This window comes from Tympanuchus pallidicinctus, unplaced genomic scaffold (genome assembly GCF_026119805.1).
Source record: "Tympanuchus pallidicinctus isolate F22 unplaced genomic scaffold, pur_lepc_1.0 scaffold19, whole genome shotgun sequence".
In the NCBI taxonomy this organism is placed as follows: domain Eukaryota; kingdom Metazoa; phylum Chordata; class Aves; order Galliformes; family Phasianidae; genus Tympanuchus; species Tympanuchus pallidicinctus.
Genome location: NW_026294710.1, coordinates 11,350,940 through 11,368,924, shown reverse-complemented (window position 1 = coordinate 11,368,924; position 17,985 = coordinate 11,350,940). Strand labels below are relative to the sequence as shown.

At 42.0% G+C, this 17,985-nt stretch overlaps 1 protein-coding gene across 5 annotated transcripts; it reads left to right on the top strand.

Annotated features, from left to right (window-relative positions):
- The first annotated feature begins 1,527 nt into the window (after positions 1-1,527).
- On the top strand, positions 1,528-17,290 carry SEC61A2 (SEC61 translocon subunit alpha 2). 5 transcript variants are annotated; one of them, XM_052681232.1, is made up of 13 exons: positions 1,626-1,657; positions 3,360-3,427; positions 6,132-6,272; positions 7,184-7,249; positions 8,961-9,039; positions 11,119-11,250; positions 11,398-11,507; positions 12,101-12,254; positions 13,136-13,296; positions 14,632-14,829; positions 15,055-15,246; positions 15,401-15,477; positions 16,193-17,290. In XM_052681232.1, exons 5-13 carry the CDS (start codon positions 8,979-8,981, stop codon positions 16,377-16,379), a joined length of 1,272 nt encoding a protein of 423 aa, XP_052537192.1. In that variant the 5' UTR covers positions 1,626-1,657; positions 3,360-3,427; positions 6,132-6,272; positions 7,184-7,249; positions 8,961-8,978; the 3' UTR covers positions 16,380-17,290. The 5 variants fall into 5 exon arrangements, with proteins under 5 accessions (XP_052537191.1, XP_052537192.1, XP_052537193.1 ...); XM_052681233.1 differs by having other exon boundaries at positions 1,643-1,657; positions 6,193-6,272; XM_052681231.1 differs by lacking the exon at positions 6,132-6,272 and having other exon boundaries at positions 1,528-1,657.
- The last annotated feature ends 695 nt before the right edge of the window (positions 17,291-17,985 follow it).

Below are 17,985 nucleotides of genomic sequence, written 5' to 3'. Positions count from 1 at the left end.
AAAGGCTTCTATCATGTCTCCCCAGAGCCTTCTCTTTTCCAGGCTGAACATCCCCACATCTCTGTGTGTTCTTGTAGGGAAAGTGTTCCATTCCATGGACCAATTCTGTGGCCATCAGCTCTAACAGGTCCATGTTTCTCCTGTACTGAGGACTCCACATTTGGATGCAGTACTCCAGGTGAGGTCTCACCAGCTCAGGGCAGAGGGGCAGGATCACCTCCCTCACCCTGCTGACCCACAGTTCTTTTGATGCAGCCCCGGATACAGTTGGCTTTCTGGGCTGCGAGTGCGCATTGCTGCTTATGTCAAGCTTCCTATCCACCAGTACCCCAAGTCATTTTTGGCAGGGCTGTGCTCCGTCCTTACATCCCCCAGCTCATACAGACAGTAAGGATTGCTGTGATTCAGGTGCAAGACATTGGACTTGGATTTGTTGAACCGTATGAAGTTCACCTGATCCCACCTCTCAAGACTGTCTAGGTCTCTCTGAGTGCTATCCCACTGCTCAGGCATGTCATTCACAAACTTGCTGAGAGTGCCCTTGATCCCACTGTTGATGTCACTGATGAAGACACTGAACAGCATCGGTTCCAGTACTGATCCCTAAGGTACACCACTCTTACTGATGAGGCATCTCGAGGTGAGATGTAAGGCCAATTACTGGTGGCACGAGAGGTGATTGTTGTCTCTACTCAGCGCTGGTGAAGGAGCACCTCGGTACTGTGCTCAATTTTAGGTGCCTCACCATGTGAAAGACACTGGGGCAATGGAGCTGTGAGGGGTCTGGAGCCCAAATCTTCAGGGGCGTGACAGAGGAAACAGGGATTGTTCAGTGTGGAGAAGAGGAGGCTCAGAAGAGGTCTTATTGCTCTCTACAACTGCCTGAAAGGAGGTCGTGGTGAGGGGGGGCCGGCCTTTGCTCCTAGGTATCAGTAGTAGGATGAGAGGCTATTGCTTCAAGTTGTGCCAGGCGAGATTCAGGCTGGATGTTGGAACAGTTTCTTCCCGGGATGAGCGCTGAGGCATTGGACAGGCTGCCCAGGGATGTGGTGGAGTCACTGCGCCTGAAGATGCTCAAGAAGAGGATGGATGTGGCAATGAGGGACGTGGGGTAGGGGGGACATTGGTGGTAGTGGACGGTTGGACTCAGCGTTCTTGGAGCTTTCTTCCAGCCTTTCTGATTCTAGGATTCTATAACTCTGTGATTCACAGGCACGGCGGGGGTGGGTTGGGGTTGGACTGGATGATCTTGGAGTTCTTTCAAACTGTTCATGCTGCTGTCATTTATCAGAAAACTCAGGAAACTACAGGTGAGCCTAACTGCCACGGGGTAACTCGGGACCGCTTGTAAAATTCCGACTATACAAACTGGATAAAAAAAAAAAGCCTTGTTTAAGCGACTTCAGCTGAGGGAAGCTATTGAATAAAACCGTTCAGAGTGATTGTGGCAACGAATCCGCGAAACGCAATTCTCGCGGACTTCCACCCAGCCCAGGGAGCGGCGGCACCGCCGCAGGCAGCGGGCAGAGGCGGCCGCAGCGACGCCTGCGCGGGCTTCTGCGCGCCGCGTCACGTGACGGCGGCGGAGGGAACGCGGTGGGGGAGGGGAGCGGCGCTGACAGCGGTGAGGCAGCGGCCGGCCCCGCCGCCATGGGCAGTGAGTACGGCAGCGCGGGCGGCCGCGGCGAGGGGAGGACGCGGCCCGGAGGGAGCGGTGGGGGAGCGAAGGGCGGCGAGGCGGCCACCTCACGGCTCGGCGGCGGGTCACGTCCGGCTTCTCCGGTCGGACGTGGCGCCTTGGCCGGCTCCTGCGGGACACGGGGAGCCGTGTGAGGGGCGGTCGGTGCGGGAGGAGCCGGGCGCGGCGGTGTGCGCGGGGATCGGCGCGGCGTTTCCACACGCGGCGCGGTGCGGGGCGCGGATCTGTGAGGGGAACCGCGGCTGGCGGCTGTGGAGAGCCGCGCGTAGCGGGCTGGGAGCGCTGCGGGAGGTTTGGCAGGGAAACCGCCCGCCCCGTGCTTCGGGTTGTTGGGCTTTTCGTAGCAAAGAGCCGAGGCTGCTGAGCCGTGCCGCGGTTTTAACGGAGAAACTGCGGAGGGAGTTGGAGAAGTTAAATCCCGAAAACTTCGGTCGAAATACGTGTGGCAGCGATTTGAAGGTATCTGAAGATATGTCAGTGTTTTTTTTTTTTCCCGTCATCGAAATAGATGCGTAATGCCTATTATTTCCTAGGTAGGTGCATCCATTGCTTCTGTGCTTGACAGAAGCGCTGGGTCGGGTATTTTTAGGTGGGATGTGATTCAGTTCACTGCTGCATCGCAGGTGATTCTGGCCGTGGAACAAAGGATGGGCCAGTCTCTTGAAAATTCTTTTCCACGTTTCCAAGGCTTGAAAAGTGAGATGCTAATGAGTTGTAACAAGGCTACGTGCAAGGCATTGCTTTTGGGTCGGGCAGTTCCAGTCAGGGGTACAGAGCGGGAGAAGAGAGCATTGAGAGCAGCTCTGTGGAGTTGGGTTTGGGGTTCAGGTGGATGAGAAGGTGGATGTGAGCCAGCAGACTGCTCTTGCAGCCCAGAAGGCCAACTGTATTCTGGGCTGCAGCAGAAGAGAGGTGATAGCAGGGAGAGGGAGGGGATTGTCCCCCTCTGCTCTGCCCTTCTGAGGCCCCCACCTGCAGTGCTGCATCCAGGTCTGGACCTCAGGAAAGGTGTGGAGCTTTTGGAATAGGTCCATAGGAGGGCAGACAAAGATGTTCAGAGGGCTGAACATCTTCTGTCAAGAATGGCTGAGGAAGCTTGGGTTGTTCTACTTGGAGAAGGCTCGGGGGAGACCTGGTAGCCTTCTGGTACATAAAGGGAGCTTATAAGCAGAAGGGAGATAAAATTTCTATACAGTCTGGTAGTGATAGGACTGAGGATTTCAATTAAAAGAGGAGAGATTTAGTTTAGATGTTGGGGGAAATTTTTCACTCAGAGGTGAGGCACTGGCACAGGCTGTCCAAAGAGGCTGTGGATGCCCCATCCCTGGAGGTGTGCAGGGCCAGGCTGGATGGGGCCATGGGCAGCCAGTGGGTGACAACCCTGCCTGTGGCAGAGGCCTGGAACTGGATGATCTTTGAAGTCCCTTCCAAGCTAAGTCATTTGTGCTTCATGTTCATTTTTCACTTCCTTCAAGAAATGCATTACTTCTCTGCATCAACACTCTGCTTCTCAGAGTGTTGATGAAGTAATTCACCTGTAGTGTTCTTACGCTTTATTTTTTTCCTTAGAAGATATATGAAGTATGAAGCTTTATAAATCATACAAGTGCAGTAGAATATTTTCTTCTTACTCCTTTTTTGTTCATTTTTTCTACAACAGTTAAATTTTTAGAAGTTATTAAGCCATTCTGTGCAGTTTTACCTGAAATCCAGAAGCCAGAAAGAAAGGTGAGTGCTACATTGTGTTTTTACCTTAATGTGTTCTCAGATAAGAGAATAATGCGTTCATCTCCACACCACAATACAATTGCAGATAGTGGGCCCTAAGGTAGGGCATATCCTTTGGGAGAAAGGAAATCCACATTAAGGTAAAAGATTATCATCATAATGAATTCCTGACAGCCTTCTGGCAAATCAAATTCTTCCATATGCTAATGGTACTAACTCAGTTTGGTTTTTAAATGTCTTATCTCTGGACTGAATTTATTGTATTCAGTTCCTTACAACTACATCGATGTTAACATACCACAATGGAATTTTCAGGCTTTTTTTCCTGTGGATTTTTTCCCTCAAAATAGTTTTTCCTCCAAAGCCGTTTTTCCACTTGATGAGGTGGTTTGTGATAAGGTTCACATAACCTACTAGCTGTGATGCTTCTCTCTGTTCTGAGACCAATGAAATGAGTTCATTTACATCTGGCCTATCCCTGTAGCCTTAGAACCCATTTCTTTGCCTGTTTTCTAGATCAAAAATAGTTAATTTCTGTAGATAGGAAGAGACTGTCCCTGTCAAAAATAATAATAATAGTGAAAATAAGCTTTTTTACTAATACTCAAACAGTCATGTATCACCTCGCTGACAAAGATTCGAATTAGAGTAGCAAATTTATGGAATTTTCATGCCAGCCACACTAGAAAATAAGAGGTAAATGCTGATTTTTATTGTTAGAAAGAAATCCATACCTGTGAGCATGGTACCGTCCTGGAGAATATTCTCACGCTGTTGAGAGGTTCCTGAGGGTTAGGTCTGGATGCAGAGATGATTTTTCTGGTAGCCACGTGCTGGCTTGAATGGAAAAGATACGGTAAAAACTGCAGATTGTCCCCCTCTGGGACTTATTTCTAAGAAGGTTGATCCCTTGGCTCTTTGCCTTATCTGCCAGTCCAAGTTGTCTTTCCCTCTCGGGACAGATCTTCAGGCAAGTGATACCACTCAGACAAAGGCTTCTTGAGTCTCCAGAGCCAGACCTTGTGAAAGATTGGGATGCACCTGATCGAGTGGAAGATAACCCACTGTGTTTCTGCAGCTTTCAAGTTCAGTACAATCTTCTTGTGTTTGTTTATGGCATATTTTTGAATGAGTTTGTTACATCCATCTGTCCCATTTCTTGTATTGAAGTGGGGTTGATGAGACAGCTGAGACAAATCTACAGATACTGAAGTTTCCGTAAAGCTCTGCAACAGTTGTGATTTTCTCTTGGTTTCTTCCTTTCTCTGAGGAAGGAAAGAGTAGGAGGAGAGACATGGTTTGTCGGCGTCCTCCATCAGCTGGTGAAGGATGCCCAGAGCAGTTGTTGTCCTTGCTACTTGGGTCATTTTGTCTCTTTTGCTATCTAGGTCACTGGCTAAGCAGTGATTGTCTGTTGCCAGCTTTGTACAAATTTGAAGTGAAGGATATACTTGGGAACGTCCTTCCCAAGACTGAAGAGTATTTTGACCATTTTACTTAATGTTCCTTGCTTATGTATAGTCTATCAAGCGACTTAGGCTGTTCTGTTTAACAAGTCTTTTGTATTTATTGTTTTCTTGCAAGCTGTCACTGGCAGGCATCATTAGTAATTATTTTAGTGGGCTGGTTAAGGCTGGGACAAGAAACAAAGATAACAAACTAGAAAAAAAAATCTCTAAGCTTAAATTCAGTGATTGTTGACTGTGCAGAGAGCACGAAGTTTTCATTCAGGTGGGCTCTCATTGGACCTTTTCCCATTATTTTTGATGAAGGAAGTGAGCTTTTTCTGTCACTAGGGAGTGTTGCTTTTGTCATTTAGAGATGTTGGCTGACAGAAGCAAGTGTTGCTTTTTTGTAGTTGTTATGTTTGTTCATGCTGCACGCACAGATCTCTCAGCTACTTCACAGACATGAAGTGGAACACAGTGTTCAGAACACCAGGATGATGGGGCTCACGTCCATTTATCTTTATGAGCTGTAAGTGAGAAAAATACCAAAAGAGGAAAATGTCCAGTAGGATCTGATCAGACGGTGAAATGCACACTTTTTGTGCTCGTTGTTGTTTGTGGCTGGAATATTTTGGTACCAGTTGGTATTTTGCTGCTTTTTGCGTATGGATTCGAGTGCCTCCTTTTTCTTTTCTCTTTTTTGTTTCTTTGAATCACAGAGACCGTTCCCTGTGAACCAAGTGTGATTTGGGTATTGCAGGATTTCTCTAATGCTCACTTTAATTGACTTGAGGGCCAGGGTAGTTGAGGAGACTGATACCCCAGAAGCTAATGTTAAGCTTTGGGCTGCAGAAACTGTTCTGCTCAACATTTTTCTTTTTTAAAGCCTGTACTTTAAATCTGAACAATGAAATTGAAACAGCGCTTGGCAAAGTGGGTCAGCACTTCATAAAATCTAAGACAAGACGCTGGATTTATTTGCTGCTGTCACTTTTTCTTTTTTTAACTTTGTACTGTATGTATTTTTAGCACCTGGCCTCTTTTAGAAGTGAGTCTGTATCAGTAAATACATTAAATTACTGGAACTACTTTGCCTCAAATTAAATGTATGCTTTCACTTACAAAGTTGCAGACTAATTCTGAATTCCTTTTGTCTGGGGAGTTGTCCTGCTGCCTCAGTTTACAGATTCTTGTTTGTGGGTGTTCAGGGCCTATAAAACTAGCCACTAACCTTTTCTCTTGTTACTTCTCTACAGGCAGCATCAGTGGTTGGAAGCAGAAATGTGTTACTTACACTGTATCTGTTTTGTGTGTCAGTTCATGTCTCATTTTAGTAGCTGCTGTGCTCTTGTCTGCAGTGAACACACATCCCAGTGTTTACAGTCCGTGGAGGAGAGGTGGGAACTTGGACGTAGCACTGCAACAGGGCTCTCTCTTGGTCTCTTCCAGTGCTTTTCTTTCTGTCTCAGGCTTTCAGTACTTTTCTCTTTTCTCTCTTTCAAATTTAAACCTCATGGTTCTTCTTTTGTGGAACTAGTTGCAGCATTCTGCCTCAAATCATGGACTCATATCATAGAATCGTAGAGTGGTTTGTGTGTTGTGACCACGGGGATCTCTTGATGTACTACTGACTGATGATCATTGATCTGTCAATCTTTTAAAAGTAATACCTAATGTACATCCATAGAAATACTTTGGAGGGGGAAAAAGCCTCTAAAATTTGTAGTCTGTTTCCATTAACATAATGGTGAATCTAAGCTTCCTGCAACAACTTTTGAGGAACTTCTTTCACTGCTCTGATTTCTAATCCAAAACTCATGGTTCTTCTGTTTTTTAATCCCTTGCCTTTAGCAGTTAAGTCTCTAAAAACTTTACAGCACTTGAGCAACTCGAGCCTTAAAAAACAGTGCTGTCAATCTGTTGAAGCCTAGAGATAAAATCACAGCAGATAAGGATTTTTGCATTAGTATTTCATGTTTGTTCTGATATGTCCACATTTAGCCATGCTGTTGTTTTTTGGTAAATATTCACTGAGTTAGGATGCTATATATAAAACGTGTTCTACTGTCTGAGTGTCAGGCACACTGCCAGATCCCATGCAAGCTGTCTTTGAATACATAGAAGCCCATGGCTGTCACTCTAAAAAATCTGAAATCATATTAAAAATAATTCCTGATGAGAAATGTTGCCGCCTGGCTCAGTATCTTTCACGTTTAGTTCCAAACAATACAGCATCTAGCTCTAGTGTGAAGTAGAGTGAAAATACCGAATGCAATTAACTCAGTAATATCTATAATTGGTTCTGTAGATCCAGTTCAGAGAGAAGGTGCTATGGACAGCCATCACTCTCTTCATTTTCTTAGTATGCTGCCAGGTATGTATGGATGTATTCTGTGTTTCAGAAAGGGTGTGTTCTGTATGTAAAATGCTGAACGTGTGAGAATTTCTCATTTTGTGTTGATCTGCTTTCAGTTTTGTGTTTTAATTGCTAATGAATGAAGACTGTGTATGCAAAATAATCTTTATTGTTCATGTATATGTTTTCAGAAATTAATACGTTGCTGTTATGATGTGAGCTGTCCTATGAAACAGTGATACTGACTGCAGGATAAACAGCAAAGCAAATATTCATTGAGTAGCCCAAGCAAGCCGAGCAATTTTATGCATTCTTTAGCCTCTGTTCATAGCTAAATTTGAACTTCAGCTTTGGAGTTCACTGCTTTGAACAGTCAGTAATGAGATTGAACAGAAATGACTTTTTTTACCTGATCCTTGAGCGAGCTAAAAGATTGCAGAGATTGTGGGCAGATGTTTGTCCTGAGGTGTTTAAGTTCACATTTAGAACGTGGCTTTTTGAATATATTGATGAGGATACTACCTGCCCCCAAGGTCTTTGTGAAAGTTTATGGTTGCATTCATTCATAGTTGCAGGAGTTCCTGGAAGCCCTAGAAACTAGGGTTATAAACACATAGTGTTGTTAGTTGAATATTCAGATACTGCAGAAACTGAAAGTCCATGCATTACTTTATTTATTTTAGCACTTTTGGACCCTCCAGATCCTTTAAAATGAAGCAGGCATCTTCAACCTTAGGCATTTTATGTTCTATTTTATTTATTTATTGACTTGAACTTAGCCATTGCAGTCAGATTCTGTAGCAGCAGTTTAATAATTTGTATGTTTACAACTGAAGGGCTGTTGAAAGGCCCAAACCTGTCTGTTTTTCAACAGAGGATGTGGGAATGATACCAGAGATAGAAGAGTGTGGATTTTATTTGTGTTTCTTAGCTGCTATATATATGCATAATTAAGGATTTGAATCTGTACAAAAGATGATGGTAGCTAATTGAAAATAGTTAGCATAATAGCAGAGTTTTCAGGAAATAATCTAAAGGATTGCCTGGGCCTTCTTTTGTGATTGAGTTTTAAAGAACTCAAAGTCCTTCAGTGCTGACATATGGAAAATTGATGTCTTTTTTCAGTATAAACTTGGCTGACTTGTACAGCTCCATATAGGATGCTTTAAAACATTCCCAGCTGTAGAGTTGGTATTCAGAGTTGATGGAGGAAAATATTTATGTTGGAATTTACGCTTCATCTTTAATTTGTTCTACAAAGGAATTTTGTATAGGGCTGTTTAAAATCAAAACAAAACAACCCTGCTTTCTTATGTCTTCTCAAAGATGTTTGGCTACAGTTTGTTCTACTGCAAAAATTGTGGTGAAATAAGTACTGGAGTATCAGTATTTCATAAGCAGTGGAATATCATGGTGAGGGGATGCTCTGTTCTCTTAATCATTTTTGGTATCTGACCTATTTATTTTGTGTTTCTTTCCTTGGATATTTTTCCAGGGCTGAGGTACTCCATGGCTTCTTATGGCAACCACTCACATCTTCATCTGCAGTAATCTGGCCAGTGCTTGTCACTTAACACTGTTGTGTGGTCTGGTTCAATTTAAAAACCAGAAGATGGCTGGATTTCATTATACTGAACAGTGTAGCAGTTGAATCATTACGAGTTAAGGTTCTTAGATTAATGTAAGCTCTCTTCATATATCTGTTTAATATTGCTCTGTGCTTTGGCAGATACCTTTATTTGGAATCATGTCATCAGATTCAGCAGATCCTTTCTACTGGATGCGAGTCATTCTTGCATCAAACAGAGGTTAGTAAATTCTTTCTTTTCTCTTCTTTTTATGGGTACAAACAGATTGTGAGGAAAAATTATTGGGTGTAAAATTTCACAAAGCCCAGCTGTCGTGTTGAAACACCGTGATGTGATGTGATATGATGTGATATGATGTGATGTGATGTGATGTGATGAATGATACCTGAGGTGGATTTTGTCTTAGGAATGGAAGTGCCTTTGATGCTCAAATGAAATGCATCTTGATTCTCAACTTCCAGGCTGGTTCTGTATCCTACTGTAAAGCAATCTTTTTCTGATTATATGTGAAACATTGGGTCTTTTCTCCTCTTAATTATGAAGGAAAATACTTTGTGTGTGCAAGTTGGTTATACCTCATAACACTTCTGCAGCATTACAGGTAGTAATTGTGGTAGTAATTATGTAGGTTGGAAAGCTAAGGGCAGAAATGATTAAGCTTACTTTGTAGCAAACCCGAAGTAGTTTACTGTAGAAAAGACAAATGGAGCCCAAAATAATGTGTCAAAGTATTAAGCTAATGCTGGAAGTCAGGATTTTAAGATTCCATGACTTGTCTTGCATGACTCTAAGTAAGGTTAGTGCCCTCATCTGTACCTTGGCAAAGTGGCTGGAAGTGAGAGAAGCAATGGGACCTGTAATGTGAAGGAACTGTTTAGGAAAGGCAAACGTCACAGCAGTGAAGATAATTACATTAGATTGCACCAAGCAGTGGCACAGGTTGCCAGCAGCAGTTTCTGAGCAAATTGCTCAGTGTGTGCAGGAAAAGGGAATTAAAGCATGATACTTCCTGCAGAGGAGGAGTCCCTTTAAATTGAATATGAGGGTAGATAAGCTTCTTGTCTGATTATCTGTTATATACCATTTCTGCTTCCTTTGACCTTTCACAGCCATGTTGGCCATGCTTCCCCTTTCACTGGTTCTTCTGGGCACTTTGCAAGTCTCTTGTGGCTAAGTACTGTTTTCTTAATAATAATCATGGTCATTTTAGGATGGAACACTGCTGTGCTACAGGTGAGAGCAGAATTGCTCTTAAGTTCGCAGAGTTCTAAGGAATTTTGCACTGATTCTCATTTTTATCTCTCTGATGAGTATTGTGACAATGTCAGAATAAAATGCGTTTATGAGTGAATTTAATTGCTTAGGGTAAATTCTGTTCTACTCTCATACCACTTTATAGAATAATTCAAGCAGATATCAGTAGTTAAACAACATCTTGCAGAGAATATATCTGCATAGAGCACGTGGTGGTGGTTCTGTTGTTGTACGTGGAGTGCTTGATGCCCAGCTGTTATTACATTGAATGAAAGGCTGGGGGAAAAAGAAGGCAGGTTTTCTGGAAAATGAACCTATGTGCTGCAGAAGTAATGTTTTATGAAGTTGTGTCTTCCTGTTGTATGCATTTGAAAGTTGTTAGCTTGGTGAACATTGTGCCAGTAGGTGAGATGGCAGAGTAGAACATCTTAACGATGTGTTTGTTTCATTAAGTCCTAAACTTCAGTGCTCTCATCTATAGAGTTTGTGGTTTGGAGATTGGTGTTATCAAGCACTGTGGATCTGCAGCATCTTGTGGTCTTCGCAATTAAACTGAACAAAATATGGGAGTTGAAGCAGTAGAAGATGCTTCTGGTAGAGGTTTCTTGGTACGGTACGCCAAAAAGCTGACTGTGTAAAGCACTGAGGTTCTGTGTGTGCTTACCTGCAGTGCCCACATTGTACCACAAAGGTACATAAAGTGAAAAGCCACCTTGGTTTGCCTTAGATATCACAGATTTTTACACAGCTCCCTTCTGTGAGCTGATAATGGGCTTTGTTGAGAGTATGCCTGTACTGAAATATACATTTCAAAAGCTGTGAAAAACGTTCTTTAGCTAAAATCTTTTAACAGGCCTAATATCCTCAGCATATAATCCTTTAGGAATCAGAGAATCAAAGAATGGCCCGGTTGAAAAGGAGCACAGTGATCATCTAGTTTCAATCCCCTGCTGTGTGCAGGGTCGCCAGCCACCAGACCAGGCTGCCCAGAGCCACATCCAGCCTGGAAGATCTTTAATCGCATTTGTATTTTCTTCCTGCTAGGTACGTTGATGGAATTGGGTATCTCTCCCATTGTGACCTCTGGTTTGATCATGCAGCTGCTAGCTGGAGCAAAGATCATTGAAGTCGGTGATACACCGAAAGACAGAGCCTTGTTCAATGGAGCTCAGAAACGTAAGCACTGTTCTGATTCAAGTTATTGAACACAGTTTTATTCAGGGGAAACCAGTCCGCTTCAGAGACACGGAGCGTGAATTTCTTTGATAGGTGAATTCAGGAAATTTGTCATTTAATAAAGATTTTCTTCTTGTCCTGTTGCAGTATTTGGGATGATTATTACCATTGGGCAAGCCATTGTCTATGTTATGACTGGAATGTATGGAGATCCTGCTGAAATGGGTGCTGGCATTTGCCTTCTCATTATAATTCAGGTTTGTAGTGAGCTATTCTTTGTGTAATTAAAACTGATTAGATGTAGTATGGTTGGAAGGAAAAAATCCTTCTGTGTTCTTGGTTGCCTTTATTTTAATGCTGCGAAGCAACATCCTTCATATCTAACTGTCTACATATGAGAAATTCTAAATCTTCCTTAAAGGAAGAGAAAGTTGGGATAATTAGTATCATAAATATTTCAGATAGGGAGTAGCTGCTTCATTTCAAAAATGGGAATTTTGCAAGCAGTAGCTGCTGTTCGGTGCCACAGAGGACTTCTCACTAAAGGCTCTAAATTCAACTTTGAGACATTATCCTGTAGAGCAAATCAGTAAATGCACAAATGTAAACACTTCAAAAGAAATAAATACTTACTGTGTAATCTGTTTGCTTGCACCGGTGTTGAAAAGTCGCAGAGGTTTTTGGCAGGTGTGATGTGCATGTGAGGGGGCAGAAATCTGGATGAATGATACTTCAATTAAAAACTTAATGAGCTCTCTCCAACATGATGAAAATACTGAAACGAGATTAATATGCAATTCCTGACTTGATTTATTCTTGTTTCTGCTCAGTTCTTTTTCTTTTCCCGCAGCTATTTGTTGCTGGCTTGATTGTGCTGCTGTTAGATGAGTTGCTACAGAAAGGTTATGGGTTGGGATCTGGTATTTCCCTCTTTATTGCTACCAATATCTGTGAAACCATTGTCTGGAAGGCGTTTAGTCCCACTACCATCAACACTGGCAGAGGTACCTGTGCTATTACAATTAGTTATGATGTGTTTCTGTGGATGTCTGCTGTATGTACACTTGATCAGGTGTGCATCAGATGGATTTTGAAAAGATGTTTTAGTGTGTGATGGTTAGCTTCTAAAATCCATTGTCTAACATTGAAGAGGGAAATGTTTAACTCGCACAAAGGTAAATTACCTGCATGTTTGCTTTTATTGATTTGAATTGCAGTAGCTAAAATGGGAGCTACAGCCCCTTGATGGAAAACTTCTGATTTCCAAACTGAAATAACCTCGTTTTAGCACACCTCAATCTGTAGAAATTGGGGTGTTTAAATTCTGCTTGTTTGGGGGAGTTCTTTATAACCCAGCTGTTTTTGTGGCTGTAGGTTACTGTTGCAGTTGGAGCTTCCCAGTTACTTTAAGGTTGATTGTTTCTTCAGGCTGCCATTCCTCAGCCAATGTTTGGTTGTGCTGAGACTGTAAATACCAAGCTAAGATGCATCCTGTGTTTGCATCCTGAAGTTAACTCATTTAATGCATGTGTTCTAAGCCGGGATTTTAGTTCGCTGTCATCGTTACCAAACTTGGAGCTTTTCTGTCTGCTGTGGTTTTTTACTACTTTTTTGAAGTTATTTTTCTCCCCTTTAGTTTTCTTTTTTTTTTTCTTTTTTTTTTTTTCCTCCTTCTGATCTTCCTCTTACACCCAGAAAAGACTCCCAGCCTGTGAGTTAAGGCAGCACGCTGTGGTGATGCATCTGTAACAGGACGGACGTCGTGTTGCATCTTATTTTGTACCTGTCACTTTGAAAAAATCCTGAAGAAAGATGTGATGGTCTTTTAAAAACTCTGTTATTAATTGACAGTTTCAAGTCTCTTCTGTTGTTCTGCTTTCTCCAGGAACAGAGTTTGAAGGTGCTGTGATTGCATTGTTTCATCTTCTGGCTACGCGAACCGACAAAGTCCGCGCCTTGCGGGAGGCTTTTTACCGACAGAATTTGCCCAACCTCATGAATTTGATTGCTACAGTGTTTGTATTTGCTGTAGTCATCTATTTTCAGGTAAAAAGAGAAATTTCTCGTAGTAGCTGTAAAACTGTATTGGTAGAAGGTCATGGACTCCTGGTAATGTGTTCATTGCAAAAAGAAATCGCCAGAGTAGACAAATGAAGTATCTGATCTTGAGATCTTGTTCTCAACTCTTTGAAAGGGTAGATAACTGCAGGACAAGGGGAAATGGTTTTAAGTTGAAGGAGGGAAGATTCAGGTTGGATGTCAGGGAGAAGTTCTTTACAGAGAGTGGTGAGGTGCTGGAACAGGCTGCCCAGAGAGGCTGTGGATGCCCCGTCCCTGGAGGTGTTCAAGGCCAGGTTGGATGGGGCCCTGGGCAGCCTGGTCTGGTATTAAATGGGGAGGTTGGTGGCCCTGCATGTGGCAGGGGGATTGGAGATTCGTGATCCTTGAGGATCCTTGATCCCTTCCAACCCTTCTGTGATTCAGAGTAAGGAGCTCTTACTTATTCTTAATTTGAATAGTGTTTCTTCAGTAACATAACCCTGTGGCATTGCAGCTGTTCAGTGTTATGGACACACATGCTTGTACTCAGGCAGTGATGTCATCTCACTTTCCACTAAACACCACACGCACTATTTGGGTATTTTTACTAAAAGTGGATTATGAAACTGCTCTGGTTCTATCATATAATTAATATACTTCATATTCGAAGTTGAGTTTAAAAAGAAAATACTACTTTTGAACAGAGCTGAAGAACCAAATACAGATTTGTTCTAGAAAACAAGTGTAATTAATGCATGGCTTTTTGTTGCCTTTTCCCCCTTGATTTTTCATTGGATCCTTAGCTGGGGTTTGTCTTTAAACTTGAGTATTTCCTAAAATGGACATTAAAGGAGACCTGCATATTGGACTGTAGTGTTTTGTTTGTGTATCTAACCATGCATCTTCAAAGCAGTTCAGACTGAGTGGAAGCAAAAAAACTTGAATTCTCTGGTTTTCAAATTTCTTGGGCATGCTGGGATAGGAGCCTGCCCCAAAAAGGACTTAGAGACATGGCAGGTCTGCTGATACTTATCAGTTAAGTTAAAAGCCATTACATAGTTTCATCAAACCAAATGTTATAAATTGTTATTTTAGAGAAACGTTACTTACAAACATTCTCTCTTATTTGCTATAGAAAGAATGTAAAACATCCAAGCAGTAACACTTACAAATCCTTAAGGTCTGTAGTTCAGTCTGTAGCAAGAAGCCCTGAGGCTTTACTGTCCCAGACTTTGCACTCCTTGTTTATCTAACAAATATCCTCAGGAATAACTTGCAGGCATACTAGGAAGCATTTCTTTCTCAGAAATGAATTTGATGTGTTTGTGTTCTTTCTTGTAGGGCTTTCGTGTTGATTTGCCCATCAAGTCTGCCCGGTACCGAGGGCAGTACAGTAGCTACCCGATCAAGCTCTTCTACACCTCCAACATTCCCATCATTCTGCAGTCTGCCTTAGTTTCAAACCTCTATGTTATTTCCCAGATGTTGTCTGTTCGTTTTAGTGGCAACTTCTTGGTGAACTTATTAGGACAGTGGGCAGTAAGTACCTTAATCACCTTTTTAAAAAAGAATATATAAGTATATATATGTTACTTTATTGTGAAACTCAAGTATTTGACCAGCGGAAGACTGGAGTACTTAATTTCTGACTATTGTATGGCAAAGTGGCTTTTGGAATGTTGATGAGGAATTCCTCTATAAATGCAGGATTAGAATATGAGAGGTCTGTGAGAAACACCTACTTGTCTTCTTCCTCTTCTGTAGGATGTGAGTGGCGGCGGCCCTGCTCGTTCTTACCCTGTTGGTGGTCTGTGCTACTACTTGTCCCCTCCAGAATCCATGGGTGCAATATTTGAGGATCCTGTCCATGTAATCGTTTACATAATTTTTATGTTGGGCTCCTGCGCTTTTTTCTCGAAGACTTGGATTGAAGTGTCTGGTTCATCAGCAAAAGATGTAGGTGTTCTGATAAATGTGCCTAATGACTGTATTTTCAAACACTGCCTCTGATTTAGAACTGACTGATCCTTACTGATCAGTTATTACTGTGACTAAGTATCAGATGACTGTGGAAGAACTGCAGCAATTTCCTCAAATTATGTTTCTGCAGGTTGCCAAGCAACTCAAGGAACAGCAAATGGTGATGAGAGGCCACAGGGATACTTCAATGGTTCATGAGCTTAACAGGTAAGAAAATGCTGACTTTCAGCTGTGCTGCTCTACTGGGCAATGGAGAGCACTGGGAAGGTGTCAACGAGAACAAACGTTCTTGGAAAAATCTTGGAAAAATCTAGCTTGTTTCTGCTACAGAAGTCAAGATATTGCTCTCATTAAGCTGTCTTTCTCTGGAATGCAAAAGGTGCATATAGGATTAATGAAGAGATTAACGTAGGGTGTCTTTTGTGTAAGCAGAATAACAAAGGAATTTGGGTTCAGTCTCTTCTCTGTTTTTAAAAGGAAGACACCATCACTTTTACAGGTGTCTAATTTACCATTACTGAGCTAAAACAATGCTGCAAAAAAGTGGGCTTTTGTTCAATGTGCAAAGCCTGAAGATCTGCATTGCTAGGCAGATTTATGCCTCTGTATTTAAGCCAAATCTTAGTCTTGTGGAGGTTAAATAGCATGCATATATTTAAAAATAATAATAATAAATTGTTATCTCATGAATCAAAATCTTTACCAGTGATCAGTTGTTTATACAGCTTTCCTATCAGTGAATATTTGTTTTAATTTCTGTGTTGTGCAAGTGTGGTTTAGAAACTTTCAAGAGTTAATGGTAGAGTTGCAGCTGCAGAGCTGAGCTTGTCTCTAAATATTCTAGCTGGTTGTTTTAACAGTTGATATGCTTCTGAGCTCTTGTATGAAAATGCATGATCATGAATGTATGTTTTGGTTCCAGGTATATCCCTACAGCAGCTGCGTTTGGTGGTTTGTGCATTGGTGCCCTTTCAGTTCTGGCTGACTTTCTAGGAGCCATTGGGTCGGGCACTGGCATTCTGCTTGCAGTCACCATTATTTATCAGTATTTTGAAATATTTGTAAAAGAACAGGCAGAAGTTGGAGGAGTAGGAGCGTTATTTTTCTAGATGTCCAAACATTTCATGTTTGTGGGAAAGGGAAAGTATTTTGACAACATGAGTCATTTAGTCCAACAATGCTATTTTCTTTTTACTTGTTTTCAAGTGCTACATGTCCCATTGCTGTAATGGGCCTTGAGCAATGCCTGCGTGCAGCATCAGTACCAGCTGCCTTAAGAATAAAGTTTACATTATCTTGTTTGAGTATATCTAATGTTGCCTGTAATGCTGGAAACCAATTCATCTACCTTGCTGTTCAGACACTACAGTGAGATGGTATCAAAATGTATCAGTTTGGCACTGGTAAACATTTTTGCATACAGCATAAAAATGTTAAATTTATTTCCCCATCCTTAATAGGAAAAAAATTAATCTGAGTTCAGAACGCCACGTGCCAGTGTTCTTGAAAGAGTTGATTTGTAGCCTGTACCTTAATTTTTTTATACTTTTTTAACTTGTATTTTGCCATCATTGAACTCAGCACTCCCTTCTCCTTGGTGGTGTCCCCACCCAGTCGCCTGCCCCTCAGCTCCAAGGCTGGACAAGCAAACATTTTACCAGAGACTGATACCCATCTCATCTGTGAACTGGTTTTGTGGTGGATTTGCTGCATTGCAAGGCCTGGGGCACGTCAATTCCTTGCCCTGGGCTTCCTATGAGACAGCATGGTACTGCTGTCATGCTGCCAAGCCAGCCCCGTAGTTTTGTTTTAAACATGTATTTGTGAAGACTGTGCCACTGAAACTTCATGTCCACTTTGCTTTTGTGAGTCTAAAGAACAAAGCCTGGTTCCTAAAGCGGTGTTCATAGAAGGGAAGGGGGGAACGTGAAGTTCCTGAAAACTTATTTATGTTGTTGCACTTTACAGTGGCAACGTAACAAGTGTAAACATTAGACAATAAACTTATTTAATTAAGCTCTCTCCTGTGTCTTACCTGTGCAAGATCCATAATTCACATGCAGTGATTTCACACTCGCTGTGTTAGTGAGGTCGGTCTGGAAGGCTTCTCTCCTGTTTATCCTTTCTCTTGGAGTATATTTAAGGCTGCTGAAAGCTGATCTGAATTTTAAAAAGTAGTAATCTGAAGTCTTTGCCCCTTTAAAATCTTTTCTGTTCAGTTGTAGTCAGTGGATTTTTCCCTTATGGTTTCATATTTTGATTTTTTTTTTCAGCCTTAATTTGAAAGCACCTTTGTGGTGCTGTTTGTGAAAGTCAGAAAACCTTTCACAACATTTCTGCTTAATTTCTGAGTTAGGAAAAATCTTCCTAATTATGCATGTTCATCCAAATATATTTCAGAGACAGTGTTTGATATTAGCACATGCTTATGGTGACTTTTAGTTTCTAACCTTTAAGCTGTGGTGGTTGTTGGGGTAATAAAAAGCAGGTGACTGCACTGAAGGTTTGCTGGGCGGGTAATTTACATAGAAGTGATTAGATTGAATTGAAGTGCAACCTAGCTGTGTGCATATATCCAAGGGAACTGGAGAACTGCAAGGCTCTTCTACTAATCCCTTACCTTAAACAGCATCACTGACCTGGCTCCATTCTAGTTCGCTCCGGTTTATGTTTTGTTACCATCACCAACGTTGTCAGTTTCTCTGTTTTCTTAGA